At 35.3% G+C, this 22,293-nt stretch overlaps 1 protein-coding gene across 1 annotated transcript; it reads right to left on the bottom strand.

Moving 5' to 3' along the window:
- Positions 1-19,376: 19,376 nt before the first annotated feature.
- On the bottom strand, positions 19,377-20,864 carry LOC109168726. The gene is made up of 3 exons (XM_019317708.1): positions 20,656-20,864; positions 20,064-20,463; positions 19,377-19,988 (listed from the first exon to the last, which is right to left on the bottom strand). Exons 1-3 carry the CDS (start codon positions 20,862-20,864, stop codon positions 19,377-19,379), a joined length of 1,221 nt encoding a protein of 406 aa, XP_019173253.1.
- Positions 20,865-22,293: the final 1,429 nt, after the last annotated feature.

Below are 22,293 nucleotides of genomic sequence, written 5' to 3'. Positions count from 1 at the left end.
AAAATTTTGCAGAAATATGAGACCCATTGCAAAACAAGCACATCCGCGCCGCCCACGCGTGAAAGTCACAATTGTGTCCAGGGGACGCGTATATGGCGTTGTTTAGATTATTACTACATTTTTTTTTGAAATCAGCTTTGTTTTTATTTTTTTTCTTTTTTTCTCTTCCCTCATATATTCTCTTTCTTAATCACACTTATAAAAACTTCTCAAAAATCACAAAAAAAAAATCCACTATTGAGGAATCTCTCATAGAAAGCGCTGCAACTTTCTACATTCAAGAACCACATACCCGGACAAATTGCAAAATCGACAGACAACATTCTATCAACTATTTTGAGGGTGCACGAATTGGTTAATTATTATACAATATTTAGCAAAATTTTGTATGTTACGAGATGTTAATTGGTTCAGTAGATGATTTCAAATACGAATTTTAATTTATGAAATTATATTTAGATTAGTTAATAAAATTATATTTTAAAGAATTTTTATTTTGTTATTTAAATTTATTTTTATTTAAAAATAAAATTAATTTTTTTGAAACAAATTTTAAAATTATAATTATATATAAGATATAATGTATAATGTATATTAGTGAAAAAGAGTAGGGTCTACAACAAAATGAGAAAAGAAGAGAATGGTTGAAAGAAATTCGAGAGGAGATTAAAAGGGGAGAGAGAAGAGTTGAACCCACAAAATGGGGTGATAAGGAGATAATTGTGGATATCTAAACGACTAAACATACCACAAACTTATATTCAACAACAATATACCTTTAAGTATGTGTTGTATGAGTTATATTCATCTTGAAGATCACCATTATTTATCTTCTTAAATAAAGAAATAGTTTAATTTATGAATGAGAATGGAGCGAGAGATTGCATTCACCAATTTACAACAAACTTTGACGGCTTTAGCTTCAAACACAAACTTTGACAGATTGCATTATATTCACTAACCTTACCTATCAATTAAAATAACTATTGCAATATACACAGTATAAAATTTCACTTAGGACATTACCCAACTTACTAACTCCTCTAAAAACTTGGCACATATACACAGTATGAAATATCACCTGTAGATCTAAATATAACAGTTTAAAATTTATCGTACATATACACATTTCGGGGAAAATACTACGGGGGCGTTTGGTTCGGATTATCTAAGATAACCAAGGTTATCTTTAGCTAGTTATATAACGTTCATGTGTTTAGCCTCCACATCAGCATTTTCCTTATTTTGAAGGGAATGTGATTCCCTTGGTTTCCTTAGGTTATGTAACATTATCTTGTTTTTTTACAGACTCTACACTCCACTCTTTTACGAACTCTGCGTCTGATATTTCTTGGTTTCTCTCTCGCATCGTTGAACACAATTATTTTTGCATGGTTCACTGATTCTATAATCCTTGTTAATGTTAATTTTTCCCTTAATGAACAATTATTTTTGCAATCTCACTGATTCTCATTATGCCTAGTATAAGAATTGGTTCTTTTACAGTGAAAGTTAATACAAATTAAAATTGACGTGCATCACACATATTCAGTGAAAGTTAATACAAAATTTTTGAACTTCATATATTGAAATGCATGAAAAATGTTGAAGGTATTAAAGTAAAATAACCATTATAACATAAAGAACAACCCTTCAACCAAACAACTTTATATTACATATCTCAGTTTTAACCAAACACAAGATTATAACATTCCCAGAAATCTAACATTTCCAACAATCTAACATTTCCTGAGGTAATCTGACATTCCGTGAATCAAACGATCTCTACATGTATTCTTATTATTTACTCTCAACTTTTTTTCATAGACTTAAAATATTAATGTAGACACTTTTACCAGAACTCATATGAAAAATATAACCTATCAAAATTTGTTATATTAAAAAGTAAATTTGAAAGTGTAAAATTTGGGAGTAGTAGAACTCTATGGATAATGAACATACGACTATGATCTTATCAGCGCGTCGCTGATCCGGAGCGAGCGAGTCAGATTCGGTGTGAATTTGAGTGATGGACAAGCTACGGGGTAGTAATTTAGTCTTTATCGTCGTTGCTGTTACACGTGATGCTGACATGCTGTCGGCGTAGTACTCTTCAGATTAGGTAACTCAGCCGTTCCACATGATAGAAGGCAAATTATTGTGTAGACGGTAGACCATAATAATAAAAAAATTGTCCTTATATTTTTAATATATTATATTATTTTTGTATTGAATATAATGTACATTATATAAAATAATTTACTTTCAGTACTTAAATAATTTACTTTTCTTGAATATAATGCACATTCTAATATACTAAAATAATTATTTGATAATATAGTCTACACAACTGTTGAATCATGATCCACACAATAATAATGGATTAAAAATTAATTTTATTAATTAATTACGGAGTATTAGTTAATCATTCTATGTAAGCTAGTTACAAGACTAATTCCTTAACTAATAAAGTAGTTACCGGACTTATTCCAATAAACAATTATTGACTAATAAATATACAAATATACACTACTCCTTGAGTCTTGACAGACTTGCGGTGCTATTAAGATAAATTTGCTGCGTCTGGGTATTTGCATTTCCTTATTGGTTCATTATTTCTTATACATGCACTCTACCATTTTTTTTTTTTTTTTGGGTATATCAGGGTTTCCACCGTCGGACACAGTGATTAATCTCCTCGCGAATTGTAACCACCTCTTTTGGGCGAGACAGCTAGCCCGGAGATTTAAGGCTACTTCATTCCCATAGTCAATGATCGAACCCACATATTTATAATCCTCCAATACAATGATCAATATGTCTATGGGTCGATGAATACGCTTATGGCTGAATTATAGTTATTACGTACTAACAATTAGCTGCCTTATTTCATTGTTAGTAACTTGCTCTATGGACCTCGAAATACAAACAAAATGTATGTCATGTTGGTTAGAAGTTAAGCCATCACATTGGCATTTACTCTCGACATCTTATGACCATTTTTTTTAATTGAATTGAGTGGTTCTGTTTAAATTGTGGCAACTATTTACTATAGGCCATAAATGTTAAGATCGATCTCATACTTTGTGTTTGACATGTTGGTTAGAATTTGAACCATCACTTTGACATTTTCTCTTGACATATTTTGGCTATTTTTAATTGAATTGTGTTCTGTCTAAATGGTGATAATTATTTACTATAGGCCATAAACGTTGAGATTTATCTCATATTTTGTGTTTAAGCTAAGTTATAATCCAAATCTTAATGGGAGTTTTGCCAAAGGCAAATTAAAGCCATTGATTTTTCACCCCTTAAAACAATGATCTCATGATTTAATATTTGATTGGAAATGATACACTTATATATGACAATCCTTGAAAGATCATCTTATCAACAAGTGGTTATAGCATGAATTCTAAACATAACTTCACCTAGGTGAAACTCATACCACTAATTATAGGATAACAATACTTGAACAAAACTCCTGAATAATATTGACTTGGTACTTACTCAAAAGCAATGTTGCAAAACATGCTAGGTGCCCCCTAGGCGCCAAGGGGGCGCCTAGCGCCTAGGGTGCCGATTAATCGGCGCCTAGGCGCCGATTTTTTATTATTATTTTTTATTTATTTTTAATTTTTTTTTTAATTAAAAAAAATTTTAAAATTAAACTAAAACATAAGGTTTTCATAGTTATTTCTTAGAAACTATTTACAAAAGTGGTTGTAAAATTGTTCAAAAGATTGTTTAAACCATCTAAATACATAAAAAACTAAAATTAAGAGCTAAAGAAGCATTTTTTTGAGAAATTAGTGGACCAAACCGCCTTTGAAAAATACGCGATTTGAAAAAAAAATGCCCGAATCGGACAACCGAGTCAAAAGTTATGCCTTCCGAAACTTTTCCGACATTTTCCAAAAAAAAAAAAAAAAAAAAAAAGCCGAACCGCCGAACCGGCCGGTTTGGCGGTCTAGGCGGCCGCCTAGACCGCCTAGCCGGCCGGCCGCGTAGGAGGCCGCCGAGGCCATTCTTCGCGGCGGCCTCCTACCGCCTAGCGCCTAGGCGCCGATTAATCGGCGCTTAGGCGCGATTTTTGCAACCATGCTCAAAAGTCTATTGGTTTTTTGTTATAAAAATTATTTGACAGGACATTGAAATTTATATCATATCTTGAGATTTAAAAATTATAAATCCCAATTTTGAATATAGTTTTGCCCACAAAGGAAAATCATAAGCAATAGGTTTTCCTATGTCACCTCTTATACCAAGATCTCGATTATGAATATTTGATCTAAAAAGGATCCACAAATTCTATGTCAATACCAAAAGGATTGCTCACTAATACAAAAATTAGCATAAAAATAGGACAATTTGCGTATGAAGGTCAACCACCAATGAACGCAAAAAACAAAAACTGTGTATTAATTATGTGTATATATATATATATTTGTTATTGTGTGATAAAAATGTTCACTAATACATTTTAAAAATTTTCTTATTTATTTAAGTTTAGATTAATTTTGTGTTATTGTATATGTTAGTCATTTTTGTAAAAAAATTGTGTATTATGTGTGTATATATATATATATATATATATATATATATATATATATATATATATATATATATATATATATATATTGTCTGTGGGTCTTTTCATCTGAGCGACCCCGCCTGACCGACTGTCCGACCGTCCACCTGACCGATTACACTTGTTCGCATGTGCGCACCCGGCTTACGTAAACCCACGTGTCAACGATAGCGGATTCCAGAAGAACAACTCCTAGCTGAAGACACGTATGCACCACGTGGTCATCATGCCGGTAGCTCGGTATGTGTTCCTCCATCCGTGCTTATAAATACCCGTATTCACAGTAGCGGAGGGGGGGGGGGGGGGGGGGGGGGGAACTTTTGGACATAGAAGAAGAGACCACTCAAAGCCTCCCGATCGCCATTCGGTCGGACTTAGAGGTAGGTCACTTTATTGATCTATGTGTATTAGTACTATCAATATATATATATATATATATATATATATATATATATATATATATATATATATATATATATATATATATATATATATATATATGGAGAGAGAGAGAGTGAGAGAGAGAGAGAGAGAGAGTCGCGTTCAGGTGTGAATGGCAAGCCCAGGAGCGAAATGCGAATAATCCAGCGCGCGCCACATGTCTAGATGTAGGTGCATCTATAGTTATAAATAGGTGCTGTTGAAAGTAGGTGCACCCGATCAATGAATGTTAACAAGGCAAATTACATGCACTTATAGGTGAAAGTAGATGCACTTGTAGGTGAAAGTAGGTGCACTTGTAGGTGAAAGTATGTACACCCGGTCAATGAATGTTATCAAGGAAAAATTACATGCACTTGTAGGTGAAAGTAGGTTTACTTGTAAGTGCAAGTAAAATGTATTACAGGTGCATGTAAAATGTATTATAGGTGCAACTAAAGTTTACATTGATGGTCAATACTAAGAGCACCTGACGTTATAACTAGGTGCATCTATAGTTATAAGTAGTTGCACCTAGGTGCACAAATGTTAACAAGGTAATATTACTTGCACTTATAGGTGAAACTAGGTGCACTTGTAAGTGAATTTATCTGCACTTTTTACTTAAAAAGGTGCACCAACTACTTGCACTTATAACACATTTACATGCATCAAAGTTCGAGTTATTTACGAAAATGCCACCACATCGTTTTTTTTAAAATTAGACCTGAGTCGTTGATCTAGACACGTGAACGACTGACATGCATTCTTATTTCTCTCCTGGGAGCCTATTCGCACAGGAGTGCGCCCCTGTGTGTGTGTGTGTGTGAGATAATTATTATTTTAATAAATAAATGTCATATACTAGTTAAGATAATATAATACGGAGTAATGTGTATACAATATTATTTTATTACAAAATTCTCCTTAAAATGTAAAAATCTAAAAAATGAAATTGAAAAGTTAAAAAAATAATATAATTATCATTAAACAAAAAATAATTGTATATATATCAAATTAAAGTATGTAAGTAAATAAAATAAAGTATATAACGAAATTTAACCAAAATATTCAATAAATAAAAAATAATTATCAAATTAAAGTATATATGTAAATAAAAAATTATATAATATTCTAACTATGAGAAAAAAAAAATTAAAAGATAATATAATTAATTGTGTATTATGTATAACTTGTCATTGTGTGATAAAATATTCAATAATACATACATTACATTTTAAATGATTTAGTCAGTTTTAGGAAGCAAAATATTTAATTAGTTTTAGGTAGTATTTTAAATATTTAAATTTAAATTATTTAGTTAAAGCTTGAACTTGAGCACACCATTAAATTATAACTCAAATAAACTAACTCATTTCTCGTATCCTAATTGTTGTGAGACAATAGGAGATATGGATCGTAGTTGGATGTATAAGAAACGCACTACATTTGAATATGTTCATGGGGTTCAAGACTTTATAAAATTTGACGAGGATTATGTAAGTAAAATTAGTGAAAATTATATAGTGTGCCATTGTTGTGATTGTAGAAATCTAAGAAAGTTTCGTAGTTCTGAACAAGTTAAGAGTTATTTGATACATCGTGGTTTTAATGAAGGATATGACCAGGGAATATGGCATGGTGGAACTTTACCTCCTAGTGTGAGTACAGATGATACTGGATTAGATGTAGAGAAATATCAAAGTAATGAAGATAATGTTAGAAATGATGGAGACAATGACGGGGTAGATGAATTGATGCGTAATATGTAAGGGCATTTCATTGGGGTAGATGAATTGATGCGTAATATGTAAGGGTATTTGAATGAAATGCCTCAAGAGTTTGAAAGTTTATTTGAGAATTCTGGAAAACCTTTGTTTTCTAGATGTAGTAAATTTACAAAGTTATCAGCAATGCCTAAATTGTATAACTTAAAATAAAAAAATAGGTGGAGTCAGTGGCGGACCCAGAAAATCATCTCAATGGGGGCGAATATTAAATGATATTAGAAATGTCAATAACAAAATATCAAACAACCATAATAAGGTTAAAATACAAAATACATTATAAATTATAGTATATTTATGAGAAAAAATATGAAACATAATCAATTAGATAAAAAATTTGAATAACAATATATTCATAAATACATTTAAATTTTAATTTTTCTAAATTAATTCGATTACAATAAAGTATATTATAAACTTGTATACTACATTAATTAAATGACTTATAAAAATTAGACTAAAAGAGCATTTAATTTGTTAATTAAATGATTCATAAAAAGTAGACTAAAAATATTTAATTTATCTTGTCAAGAAATGAAAGAGAGAAGATAATTAAAAGTGGTGCTAATGAGATTTGAACCCATGACATAAGCCTTTTATAACATAAAATTTAGAATTCACCCAACTAAGCTACTCAAACTATTGACATATTTAACATAAATATTGATTTTATATAATATTTCATGCTATATATGTGTACATATACATACATATATATAAAGGGGTGGGGTGGGGGCAGCTGCCCCCACTGCCCCCACACTGGGTCCGCCATTGGGTGGAGTGAAAGGAGTTTCACGTGTTTATTAGAACTTCACATGCTTCCCGATGATAATGAACACCCTTGTTCAACTTATGAGGCAAAGAAATTGTTATGTCTGTTGGGTATGGAGTTTGAAAGGATCCATTCATGTCCAAACGATTGTATTTTGTATTGGAAACAATACAAAGACTTGCATGTGTGTTCGAAATGTGGAACATCGTGTAATAAACGGAAAGGCTTCGACGATGCATGTGAGCGGAAGAAAGGTTCTCCAGCGAAGCTAAAGATTAAAACTAACGAACATATTCAAATGAGTCTATAAACATGGGCGGGATCCAAAAATCTTCTCCAGTTGGGGCGAAAGTTAAAGATTAAAACTAACGAAATATTTTGAAAAAAATTGAAACACTTAGAGACCGAGTCATAATTATTGTTAACTAGAGATGAAAAATTAAAATACATCTAGATAAAAAAAATATTTAAAACAATCAAACCTAAAAAAACGTGCAAGATAACTAAAAGGGGTGAAAATATTCACGTTGTGCACTTTGTATTAAAACTTAATTTTAAATTCAAAATTTCTTGGACTTAATTAAAGATTTTGAAAAGTTTTTAAACAAGTCCATTAACCCCCTCCCCTCTCCCCTCCCTTCTACACTTGTAACCAAACCCCTAGGGACCAAAAAGTGGTATAAGAATTTGTACCTTGAACGGGCTGATAAGTGTCAAAGACACACACTTTTAAGGTCTATTTGGGGTGAATTCTAAGCTAAAAATAATCCTTGGTGTATCTATTTTATGTCAATTTAGCTATGTTTTGCATTTTATTGTAAATTACCACCACACAATATTGGCCCTGTTTGGTAAAATGGCTGTTAGCTGTTAGCTGATTGTGTTAATTAGAGGCTATAAATAGTTGATAACATTAGCTGATTGTAGAAAAGTGTTTGGTAAATTAGCTGTTAGCTGATAGCTGTTTGGTATAATTTCTTTTCTCAAAAAGCTAATTGAAAAAGTTGCTTGTAGTAGCTTTTTGAATTTTAGCCTTTTTAGAGTTGCAAAAAGCTAATTAACCATACATTTATATTGATATTTTAACTAAATCAAACAGTTAATAGTGCTCAAAAAGCCAAAATTGGCCTATAGGCCAATTTTTTACCAAACATGGCCTTTTGTGTTTTGTGTGTTTTTAGCTGCAATCCAAAATGTTGATATATTACAAAACCACGACCATAGTGGATGCCGGAGGATAGGAAGAGGAATAACTTAGACAAAATTGCAAAGGACATCCTTTTCAAGGCTGTAGATGACATGATATTTGCAAGGATCATAAAGTGTGAAACGGCGAAGCAAATCTTGGAAGTTCTTTTACAAATTGGTGAAGAAGACGAATAATAAAAGGAGAACAAATTGACCATAGCAATGAAAAAGTTTGAGGACTTCAAAATGGTTAATGGGGAGTCAATTAGAGACACGAGACACGGTTCATGATGTTGATAAGCAAGATAGGAGATCTTGGAAGGGAGATAAAAAAAAAAAAAAAAGTAAATTTGAAGATTCTCTGAGGGCTTCCAAGAGCATGGGAGATGAAGGTCACTGTCATGCGACACCATAGAGACTTGAAGACAATCCCAACAGTATAGCTCTTCAGGGACCTCAAAGCTTACAAGTTCGAGATGAGCTCGAGGGAAAAAAAGGAAGTTAGTGAGCCAAAAAGCACTACTTTGATAACCAATCAACGATCAACCTCTTCAAAGTCAAACTCTAACCCAAATATTTATTTTTAACTGATGATCATTTTTCTTTGTTTGTTCATAAATTTAAAAGGATTATGAGAAAGAAAAACTATTCAGACAGTCAAGCTAGCTCATCTTCCTCAATGAGAAAAGCCATCCAATATAAGTCATCCATCTCAAAGAATAAGGAAGCGGATGAAGCACTACAAAGTCTATGCTACTATTGTTGGCAGCCTGGACATTTCAAGGTGGAATGCCCTTATCCCTTCGTGAGCAAGCACCAAGACAAGGCAAATTATGCAAAATTCAACAAGAAGGATGACTCAAGAAGTACTCCTAGTGAAACAAGCGGGAGGCACGCGAGAAATGACCGGAGGCGAAAAGCTATTGTTACAGATGAACCTGAGAGGTTGATAGAAGATGAATCTGAGTCATCCAGTTCCAGTGATGAAAGAGAAGGCTTAGACAATGAAAATGGTCACATTTGCCTCTTTGCAAATGACGAAGAAGATCATTACTTGATGGTTAAAGAGGATGGGGTAAACTCTCCATCTACATACTTCTAATCAAATAGCTCAAATTCAAGTAATGATGCAATGGATTCAGTTATTAAACTGATCTTGATGAAGGATTTCAAGAATGTGAAGAACACTCATTCCAAATTAAAAGAGGAAAATAGTCGATTAATGGTTGAAAAGGAATCTTTCAAAGGAATACTTGTCAAAATTTCTAAAATGATTCAAAAATTAAGCCAATTTGAGACTCAAATAATCTAATTGAAGGAAGAGTGTAAGACAAGAGAAGTTAGAGAGCACTAAAAAGACTATGAAGGCATTTATTTAACTATTGGATTTGTTTCTTTAACCTTGAACCATTCAAATGTGGATAGAACTGTTAAATAATCCTTTATGCGCTATAACTTAAATGCGGAAGCACAATTAACAATGATCGCATGTAAATCAAATCAATCAACTAAACAATGTTCATGATCATGGACTTTTAATTAAATAGGAAAGGTATGACTTACTTGGTTCCATTGAAGATTAATCTCCAAATTGAATGAATCAAGAATATAATGCTTCACCTCTCTGATCCGTATTCCTTATTCACCTCCTGATGATACGGAGACTAGAAAACTTAGAGATTTGAAACCGTTAAGATCCATAGAGTTTTCCTGGATATTTATAGATGCGATGAGAAACCCTCTTTCAAGAGGAATGGGGAACCTCCTTTAGGAATAGAAATCCCTTTAGGAATGTGACCTCCTTTAGGAATAGAAATCCCTTTAGGATTGTGAGACCCATAACCTTATCCATTATACATCTTTTAACCCTTATAAACTTAAATTTTAACAGAATGAGAGGGAGGGAATTTCACCCAGTAATTCCGCCTTTACACATCACTAATCATCAACATGAGTACCTTATGGAATTACAACCTTTATTATATAAATCATTGTTAGGAAATAATTATTTCTAACAGTCTCCCACTGATTCATATGAGCATGACACCTTAATTATATGAATCAACGTTAGGAATAAATTATTTCTAACAGTCTCCCATTGATTCATATGAGCATGACACCTTAATTATATGAATCAACGTTAGGAATAAATTATTTCTAACAATCTCCCACTTGATTCATATATGCGTGACTTTACAATTTTCAATCCTTAATTTGAGCTCACTTAATATGAAAATGTAAAAGTCACCACCTTATCGAACTTTATTAACCGAATCATGGCGGTTACAGGCCTGACATAGCATCCCGCTCCCTTCCATGTATCACAGTTAATAAGAATTCGAACCATAATAATAAGGTAAAATTCGAAAGTACCTTATTCCTTATGTCTTAAACAAGACCATTGTTATCACTTCTGAATTATGCATAAATAAGTGATCAACATCAACCATAACAAAATCAAAACTTGAATAGATATCTAAGAGTATCATCAACCTGATGTGCTATCAAACATAAATCCATACATGTATGGCAGAGTTAACCGTTATACAAGGACTTTACCAGTATGCCCATCCTTCCAACATGGCCAATGAAGGTCGTGGGCGCCAATCCCTTAGTCAACGGATCCGTGATCATAAGATCGGTGCCAATATGCACTATTGATACTCTTTTGATTTTGTACCTTCTCCTTAACAAACAGAAATTTTAAATCCATGTTCTTGGCACCACTAGTATATCTGTCGTTCTTTGAGAAGAACATAGCTGCTGTATTATCATAATGAATCCTTAATGAAATTACGCAGCCATGATTATTGAATTGTAGCCTCAAAGCATGCTATAAATTCTGCCTTTATAGTGGAAGTAGCAATGACAGGCTCCTTCACACTCACCAAGATATTGCTCCATGAGCAAGTGGAAAAAATATATTCGAATATGGATTTTCGGGTATCCAAACATCCGGCATAGTCTGAATCCGAATAACCTATAACCTCCAGGTTATTCGTTCCTTTTATAGGTGAGCATGTGGTCCTTAGTGCCTTGTAAGTATCACAGGACCCTCTTTGCAGATTTCCAGTTTATATCTTTCTAAAACTTTGTTAATGTGAGTCTTCTAGGATGAACCTAAAATCGCATGTGATCTATCACAGAATATTTCTTATTCCAATCACATATGAAGTCTCACTCATATCCTTCATTTCAAAGTTCTTAGAAAGATATTCCTTAATATCACGCAACATCCCTTTATTATTAGCAGTAAGAAGAATGTCGTCAACATGTAATACTAGGATTACAAACTTGCTTCCATTAAACCTTTATGTAGATACACTGATCAACAGTGATCAAAACCAAATGACAATTTCAAGTATCATTGTCTAGAAGCATGTTTTAATCCATAGATCGACATCTTCAATCTACATACCAGATTTTCCTTTCCTGTGGCCATGAAGCCTTGCGGCTAATCCATGTATACTTCCTCTTTTAATTTACCATTCAGAAAGGCGATTTTAACAACCATTTGGTGGAGCTCAAGAACAGAATGAGCCACCAAAACCAAAATAATTCTCAAGGAGAATTATTATCCTGCATGGCTTGGTTAAATGAGACTGGATAATTATCAATGCTCAAGTGCATAAACAATATAGTCATCAGGAATGGCTGATCTTTTCTATCTAGTAGATCTCCTTAATGCCACTTCCTGCTGAGATTTCACTTGATCATCATCTTGAGTTTCAACCTCATCTTCATTTACAATAGCTTCCTCATGTGGAATTTGAGCATCTAGTTGCTGTTGTTCCAAGGTATTTCCATAAGGCTACACTGCACTGCAGCAATATGAACAACAACATGAAAAAGGATCACTTGATGAATCTGTAACCATCAATGACTCCTTAATCTCAACATTACGAGCTCCCACACTCCCACTGACTTCGCCATTTTAAATGAAGCGAGCATCACCAGACTCAACAATCCTTGTACTTATGATTAGGACAATAAACATGTACCCTTTAGACCTTTCTGGATATCCAATGAAATAACCACTAATGGTTCTGGATTCCAATTTATTTTCATGTGGATTATATATCCTCACTCCAGCTTGACAGCCCCAAATGTGAAGATGCCTCAAACTAGGTTTCCTTCTTGTCCACAGTTCATAAGGTGTTTTAAAAAACAACCTTACTAGGAACCCTATTGAGTAAATATGCTGTTGTCTTTAATGCATATATCCACAATGAAACAGGTAAATATGTACAGTTATTTACCTTACTCATAACCATTTCCCTTAGAGTACGATTTCACCTTTCTTCCACACCATTTTGATGTGGTGTGCCTAGCATTGTGTATAATGCACAAATGCCCTTAGATTCGAGGAATTTCTTTAAATGGGCCGAGAATTTGTCCAACTTTTGATGTTTTCCCATAATACTCATCACCTTTATATGATCTAGTTGTCTTTACCTTTAAATGGGCCGAGAATGTCTCTAGGACATCCACAGACTGAGATCTTTCACGCAGTAAATAGATGTAACAGTACCCAGAATGATCATCAATAAAGGTAATAAATTATTCATCACCGCTCCAAGACGGATCATCAAAAGAGACCACAGATATCTGTATGTATTAAATCAAGTAATCATGAGCTTCTTGTGGCTGAGTGTACTGATACATGTCTGACTTGCTTTACCTTTATGCAATCGACACATGCATCATTCCAGTCATTAAAATCCAATTGAGACAAAATTCCAACTTTAATAAGTCTCAATATCCTTTATTTGGATATATGACAAAGCCTTTTATGCCACAAGTCAGCTGAAGATTCTTTTTGGCGCACTCCTTTTAACACAAACATCACATTAAACAAGGAATTAACAAAGTCATCATTAAGATTGAAACAGTATAGTGTATCCAACAAAACACCAGAACCATAAAGGTTTTTGTTGATACAAACATTTGTTTCCAATCTTAAAGTAAAAACTCAATGTTTCTAACCTAGCTGTTGAAACAAGATTTCTAGAACAATTTGGAACATACAGACAATTCTCAAGATCAAGGTAAAAACCTGTATCCAGCTTAATTCTGTAAGTTCCAATACCTTCAATTCTAGCTTTCATCATGTTTCCCATGAAAAAGACACTTTTCATTTTCCATGTGAGGTTAAAACATCAAAAAATCTTGCTTAATGTTATAAACATGTGTTGTAGCACCAGTGTCTAACCACCAAGTATTAGAAGGAACCTTAACAAGATTGGATTCAAAGCATACTGAAACTGAATGTATACTTTTACTTCCATCCAAGCTTTCCTCTTCAGGCATTCAGCCTTCTTGTGCCCAGGTTTGTTACAGAATAGCATTTCTGCACTTCCTGAACATCACCTTGCACCTTCATAGGATGCTTGCCCTTCTTTACTACTTTTAGATTTGTTGCTATTATCACTGACATTAAAACTGTCACCTTATAGCGTGATACGATAGTGTTCACTACAAAAATTTATCAATTGCTTTGAGTAACAAACCTTTATTCAGACTATAATTTATAGACCTTAAGTTTGCATTTAAATTCGCCTTTGGGTCAAATTTAAATACAATGTCAATTTACCGACATGCATCATTCCCACATACTTGAATGAGACTATTCATCAAATTTCAATTTAATATATAGGCCATCTTTGGACATGCACTACATATTAACAAAACAAAAATCATAATCTCCTAAATTGTCATTAATCACATGTCTGATCTACCTTTGGGCAACCGCTAGAACCATGTGTTAATGATCACAAATGTTTATCAATCTTTTAGTGTCATTCATTGATGCAAAAACCTGTGTACGATAAACATTTGTAAACATAAATAATTATTTAGCTATTTCCTTGAGTGGTCCACTTTGGTGACTAACGCACTCGCCTTATGCTAATAATTTATTTATGTGAATAAACCTTAATTTATGTTGTAACATAAACATAAATGATTATTTAGCTATTACCATGAGTGGGCCGCTTTGGCGACTAACACACTCGCCTTATGCTAATAACTCATTTATGTAAGTAAACCTTAATTTATATATATGTTGTAAACATAAACATAAATGATTATTAGCTATTACCTTGAGTGGGCCGCTTTGGCGACTAACGCACTCGCTTTATGCTAATAATTCATTTATAAACATATATATAAACTAATAGTGGATATAACCTCCAACATAATTGACCCCAAATGAGCCTATAATTTAAAGCAAGTCGCCTTAATGCCTTAAATAAACCAAAATAAGCCCAAATTAAATGAGCCTAGAATTTAAAGCCAATCCTCAATGCCTTAAATAAACCAAATGAGCCCAAATATAATCCCAAATTAAATGAGCCTAGAATTTAAAACGAGTCCATAATGCCTTAAATAACCCAAATAGACTCAATTTAATTGGCCTAACAACATAATCCAATAACCTTGTTATTGTATTTGAGCTCAACGATATTAATAGGCTGACCAAACAAAGTCCACAATACATGTTATGTTCTTCATCATATAACATGAACCCTAGCTGCCAACACCAAAATCTTATTATATTGCAGCCAGGAGAGCCATACGTTGGTTCCATTGATTCCAAATCCAAACATATACACATTACAGTATATACATACACATATAACATATGCTTGATTCCAAGAAAACAGTACGCACATTCATAAACCGAAACATGCGAATTAATTATTTCCTAACAAGAACTCCATCATGAACTCATGATAAAATTGATCCCAAATCTTGAAATGATATGTAGGATGAGAATCGATCCTCACTTGCGCATCATCCCAAAGAGGGAACGACTAGGAACAATCTCAATCTAATTTCATCAATAGTGACTCCATTCATTTTCAAAGTCTTGCAAACCCTTAGAAATTGTCTTGTGTGACTAGTTTGATCTTCATACTTTCCGCTCCCAAACTAATTAGCAGAAATAAAAAGAGATCATAGCTAACTTTATCTCAACGTTCTTGTCTTTCACTCAGGGGTATTAGTAGATATTGTCTTCCTCATCAATCTTTCCTACAACATAATCAAACAATATCATCAAGAGGTAGATAGCCTTGTGGTGGCATCCCTTAATATCGAGGACTAGACACTTGAGAGAAAATAAGCACATGTTCTTCATTTGACACTTGTTGAAAATCATTTTTGACTAGTACCCTCCTAGGATTATGAATGAAATGTCTTGCTTCGTGGTCTTGTGTATCATGAGGAACATTTTGAGAATTTAGAACATGATTTTGTACTCTCTTTTTTTTTTTTTTTTTTTTTTTTTTTTTTTTTTTTTTTCTGGAATATCACGAGTAGCACCTTGGCTTGTACTCTCCATGGCTACCTTTTGGTTGAAAAATGTCACATTAAATTGCTCCCTTCTCCTTTGCTTAACCCTTCTTTCAATTTCCAAGCCCCCCCCCCCCCCCCTGGACCTTGTGTGCCTATAAGTCAAAGAACGTCCCTTCAAGCAAAGCAAATGAAAGCACAAGGTAAGAAAAAGGAAAATAAAATTAAAGAAAAAAAAATTATTGACTCTCCTATAATATCATTCACCAATGTTAACTACCACAAAAAAACATTCAAAATCAAGCCATCCCCGAAAATGCCTCCATATTTTGTCAAACGGTGAAGCAGAGAGTTTAGGTGGGAAGGAGATTTGGAGAAGACATTGGAAGAAAGAAGAATAATGCTTGATTCATCTGGTAGAGTTGAGTTCTCTGAGAATATACACGAAGCTAGTAGAAAAACGGTTACAACTGAATCTTGATTAGAGAAGACTAATCTACCCCTGACTAATATCTTATTTTATGGGCTATATTGTCTAATACCCCCCCCCCCCCCGTAAGCTGGCGCATGTAGATCTTGCGTGCCCAGCTTAGACTTGAAGTTCTGAAATAGGGAAGTAGGAAGGGCCTTAGTAAATCCATCAGCCACCTGGTTTGATGATGAAACAGACAAGAGTTTAACAAGCCCTTGTGATATCTTTTCTCGAACAATGTGGCAGTCAAAATCGATGTGCTTTGTACGTTCATGGAACACGTGGTTCTTGGCTATGGCAATAGCAGATTTGTTATCACAAAATATGGTTCCCGGTTCGGTTTGCATGATCTGCAAATCATGAAGAAGATATATGAGCCATTGGACTTCACAGACTGTAGAAGCTAACGCACGGTATTCTGCTTCTGATGACGACTTCAAAACCGTGGCTTGTTTCTTAGACTTCCATGAGATCAATGCCCTTCCTAGGAAGGCACAGTAGCCAGTGATGGACTTCCTAGTCTCAAAGCATGTAGCCCAATCCGAATCTGAAAAAACTTGGAGCTGCAAGTTTATATTGCTAGGATAAAACAGACCTTGGCCAGGGGATGCTTTAATATACCTTAGAACTCGATGAGCTGCTGTCAAATGTGCGTTTGTAGGGGCATCAACAAATTGGCTTAGTTGCTGGACTGCATAGGTGATGTCCGGCCTTGTAGCTGTGAGATATAACAACCTGCCCACTAATCGTCTGTAGCTGCTGGGATCATCAATGAGCGTGCCATCACTATGAGTCAGAGTTATTCCTTGCGCCATTGGTGTACATGCAGGCTTACACCCAAGGAAACCAGCTTCATCTAATATCTCCAGTGCATATTTTCGTTGGCATAAGTTCAAATATCAGCAGACTGCTTAGCTTCAATGCCCAGAAAATAGCTTAGGCTGCCTAGATCTTTAATCTTGAATGTACTGTCCATAAACTGCTTGAGTTCTTGAATCAGATTTAATTTTGCACTAGCCACAATAATGTCATCAACATACACTAATAATACAATGAAATCAGTGTCAGCTCCCTTTGTAAATAGAGAGGGATCAGATTTAGATTGAGTGAAGCCAATTTGAAGCAATGCCGCATTCAACTTTGAGTTCCATTGCATGCTTGCTTGCTGTAAACCATATAAAGATCTTTCCAACTTGCAGACTTGGTTTGGCCTCTCAGCTTGAAATCCGGGTGGTAACATCATGTATACTTCCTCATTCAAGTCTCCATGTAAAAAGGCGTTATTGACATCCATTTGATGAATGTGCCAAGCTTTAGAGGCAGCAACACATAGAAATGTCCGAATTGTGGTTATTCTTGCCACCGGGGAGAAGGTTTCAACATAATCTATCCCAAGTTGTTGTGTGTAGCCCTTGGCTACGAGCCTTGCCTTGTGCCTTTCCACTGTTCCATCTGCTTTAAGCTTGGTTTTATATACCCATTTGCAGCCAATGGGTGTTTTGCCCGGAGGAAGATTGGTTAGAACCCAAGTGTTGTTCTCTTGTAGAGCTATAATCTCTGCATTCATCGCTTCTTTCCAACAATTGTGTTTAATAGCTTGGTTGTAGGTCCTGGGCTCATTTATAGCAGTAACAACCATTGAAAAAATTTTATGAGGCAAAGTGAGACCACTGTAAGACACTACCTTGGAAAGGGCATGAGGTGATGTCTTGTTCTTTGCCACTGCCTCACAATAATAATCCTGCAATTTGCATGAGACTTATCGCTGCCTATTTGATCTTCTGTGAGGAATGGATGGATCAGGTTGCACATCATTGCCACCTGTGTTGTTTGAATCACCACAATATGAATCTGCTAGTGTAGGACTCCCATCAGGTTCATGTTGGGCAGTACTGTGAATGCTCTCAGTATTTATGGGCTCAAAGGAGGGGGCTATTGGCATAGGTTGGACAGTACTGCTTCTGTTTCTGCTTTCTTGGGGAAGATTTACACTTAATTCTTGAAAGTTAAATTCTTCACAACACTCAGTGGGAATAATTGGTAGAGATGGTTCAATCAGGAGAACTCTCAACCATACTTCGATTCTCCTTCCCAAACGGAAATTGTGTTTCATAGAACACCACATCACGAGAGGTGAAAACCATCTCTTCATGAATATCATAAACCAAGTAGCCGTTAACATTTGCAGGAAAGCCAAGAAAAATACCCTTTCTGCTGCGCGCATCCATTTTATGTCGTGATTGAGGCAGGGTGGAGGCAAAACATAGGCATCCGAATACCCTGATGTTGTCCAGGTCTGGACTCTTCCCATGTAGACGTTGATACGGACTCTGCCATTCAATTATGGGAGAGGGAAACCGGTTGATGAGGAATGAGGCATGTAGGACGCACTGTCCCCAAAACTTCAGGGGAAGATTGGCATGAAAACGGAGGGCTCTGGCTACATTTAATAAGTGTTGATGCTTGCGTTCCACCACTGCTTTCTGCTGGGGCGTATTTACACATGATCGTTGGTGAGTAATGCCATGTTCATCAAAGAAACTCACCATGTTGAACTCCATTCCATTATCACTGCGTATGACTTTAATAGGTAAGCCAAACTGTGTCTGAACAAACTTATGGAATTTCTTGATCAACTGTTGTGTCTCAGACTTGGTTCTCATTAAGTGCAGCCATGTGTACCTTGAATGATCATTTACGATGATTAAAAAATATCGTTCCCCCCTAACGATTGAACCATGAAGGGCCCCCAAATATCTACATGTATGAGTTCAAAGCAAGCTTTTGACATAGTATTACTTAGTGGGAAGGGGGATCTTTTGTGTTTAGCATAGTGACAAACATCGCAGGCTAAATGCTTAGTACTAGGCACATGAAAATTATGTAAATGCTGCATCTTATTAATGGGAAAATGTCCCAACCGTTGATGCCAAATTTCAAGGCTACAAACATAGCATAATGTGTGCAAGAATCTCTATAGTTTCTTGGTGGTTCAAGCAGCAAGTATAGACCCTTTTCCTCTTTAGCAAAACCAGTCATCTTCCCATGTTTCTCCCGAAGTAGGCACTGATCAGAGGTAAAGATTAAAGTGTAAGATGAATCCTGAAGGAGTTTAGTAACAGATACTATGTTGAATCGAAAAATTGGAATGTGAAGAACATTTCTCAACCACAAGTCATCATTAAGCTTTATATTTCCCACATGTTCCATTGCAATATGTCTTCCATTTGGTAAGTTAACCAGAGCCCCTTCAACAGTATGGTAATCATCAAACAGATCTAAGGAACATGCTATATGATCAGTAGCACATGAGTCTAATATCCATACAGAAGAATCCAAGGTGACTGAATTAACATGAAGATTGATTGAGTGTCTACCTTCTCCTTGAGTGACCTCCTTGTTAAATGTAGGTATGAGGGAGACATCAGCAGTGGTGGAAGGTGTATTCTGCCCAATCTGAGTCTGTAAAAGAGAAATTAGCTTCTAAATTTGATCCGATGGAAGGTTGACATCACTGCTCGTGGAAGCTGCCATTACCTGTTGTTTTCCTCTTGATTTAAAACCTTGCACCCATCCCGGGGGATAATCGTGCTTCTTATAGCACTTTTCCGCAGTGTGACCACTCATGCCACAGAATGTGCACTTAGCGGCCTTGTTTGAGCCATTGTTGTTCAAGTTTTTCCTGCTGTTGAAGTAGTTAACTGCAGCCATAGTGTCTTCACTAGTGATTTGTGTATTTTGCACAGAATTTGCATGAATTGTTTCTAGACCGCTCAGGTTCATTATGTTTATCTGTCTTTCACACTTTTCAGCCATGACAAACACTCTGTGAATATCAGGTAAAGGATCGAGGACTAAAACATTTGATTTAAGAGAATTAAACTCATCGTTGAAGCCTTGAAGAAACCTGATAATCTGGTCAACTTCACGTTCACTTCTGATATTCTCAAGGAGATCACACGAACATCACGGATCACATCTACAGACCGGGAGTGGTCTTAGTTCGTTCATCTGTTCCCAGAGAGATCTGCAATTGGTATAGTATTCACTGACTGATAGGTTTCCTTGCTTCAGGCTGTTCATCTGATTTTGGAACATCGAGATTCGGTGTGGATCTCTCTGAGCAAACCTTTTTCTCAAGTCGTTCCATACTTCCTTGGCTTTATCCATGTACAAGATGCTTTGTACTATGGATGGATGAACTAATTTGCAAATCCAAGAGCAAATCATGAGGTTGCACCGCCTCCACGCGGTGTATTGAGTGTGCGATCTAGCTGGTTTGGTGAAGCTTCCATTGACAATATCCCACTTGTTCTTCACCTCTAATGCATTACGCATTGCAATACTCTATGTACCGTAAGTCAAAGGAGGACTGACAAGAGTGGCGTTGGAGCTTTCGTTGCTATTCAGGTGAAGAGGATTCTCTATGTCCTCTGCACCATTGTTCCTCTGCGAATTCCTCTGTAGGTTGTTCGCCGGAGAAGCATGAGTAGGAGGCTGGACGATTGGCGTGGTAGGATGCGATCCCTAGATGGACTCTCCATTGCCGGAAACCGCTGCGGCATAGCTGATCTGTTGCCGCTCTGATACCATGTCGAACGGTGAAGCAGAGAGTTTAGGGGAGAAGGAGATTTGGAGAAGACATTGGAAGAAAGAAGAATAATGCTTGATTCATCTGGTAGAGTTGAGTTCTCTGAGAATATATAGGAAGCTAGAAGAAAAACGGTTACAACTCTATCTTGATTAGAGAAGACTAATCTACCCCTGACTAATCTCTTATTTTATGGGCTATATTGTCTAATATATTTGATTGGAAATATAATCTATCAAGTACCAAATTATTGTATAGGGAATTAGATATTTGTTGATGCAAAAGGGAGTTACAAAAAGTGAACCAGTCCTTGTACTTTGATTGCAAAGTCAATTAGGAAGTACATGTTTGTTAGCTTTTCACAAATGTCACCCCACGTCTTACGTGATGAGCTTTTTCTACTTAATTACCTCAAAATGGAGCTTTTCGTTCTAAATACAACTGATGGTTGTTTAATTCTTGAACTAGTTGACTCAAAGATAGATAATTCTTTGATTCTTTTTCTTGAGTCTTTAGAACTTGTGGATCGATCGAGTTAAAGGAGTTCAAGCACATGATTGCGTTAAACTAGCTAGACCTGTTAGCTAGAGCAGTAAATGTTGTATCCTATACAATAAAATGCACAGTACACTTGAAATTAAAGTAGTTTAATTTTATTTCATTATCTCCGAACCCCTAGGAGGAAGTACAGTCATTTATTGATTATATTATTTATAGCAAATTTTTGCAATTTAATTGCTTTGCTATAAAGTTGAGAAACCTTTAAGCCTTCCTAAAGTTTATTTCCAGAGGGGTATTGCTGAGAACCAAACGCCTTTGTCCTCCTTCCATCGAGATGCCAACATCTTGGCACACATATGAGCAGTAATTACACACACTTGGACAATACATAAACTTATAGGCATTTGTTGTTTTAACAATCTTGAACCAGTTGCTTAGAGTTTGTTGACCAGGATTGCCTTTACTGCCACCATCTGTAATATAATGACTAATGTCATATGATGAGGGATCTCCAGTAATCGTCCACACCTTAGACTCAGGGCATCCTGTGTATGCATAAGGGAATTCGATGTTGAGATCAGTCCACTCACGAATCACGCCTTTTTGTGAGTTAACTGGTTAGAATTGTATAGTATTGCCCCACCAGTAAACATCGTCTTGGACCACACTTTGCGG

This window comes from Ipomoea nil, unplaced genomic scaffold, assembly GCF_001879475.1.
Source record: "Ipomoea nil cultivar Tokyo-kokei standard unplaced genomic scaffold, Asagao_1.1 scaffold3226, whole genome shotgun sequence".
Lineage (NCBI taxonomy): Eukaryota > Viridiplantae > Streptophyta > Magnoliopsida > Solanales > Convolvulaceae > Ipomoea > Ipomoea nil.
This window is presented reverse-complemented; position numbering and strand designations above follow the sequence as displayed.

What these genes read in the sequence shown, in the direction of transcription:
- LOC109168726 (XM_019317708.1), bottom strand. Translation starts at nt 20,864, where the DNA reads ATGCGTAATGCATTAGAGGTGAAGAACAAGTGGGATATTGTCAATGGA. An exon ending in TGGAACGACTTGAGAAAAAG is followed by an intron (nt 20,464 to 20,655) that starts GTTTGCTCAGAG and finishes TGAGAATATCAG; the next exon opens with AAGTGAACGTGAAGTTGACC. An exon ending in AATCAAGAGGAAAACAACAG is followed by an intron (nt 19,989 to 20,063) that starts GTAATGGCAGCT and finishes TCTCTTTTACAG; the next exon opens with ACTCAGATTGGGCAGAATAC.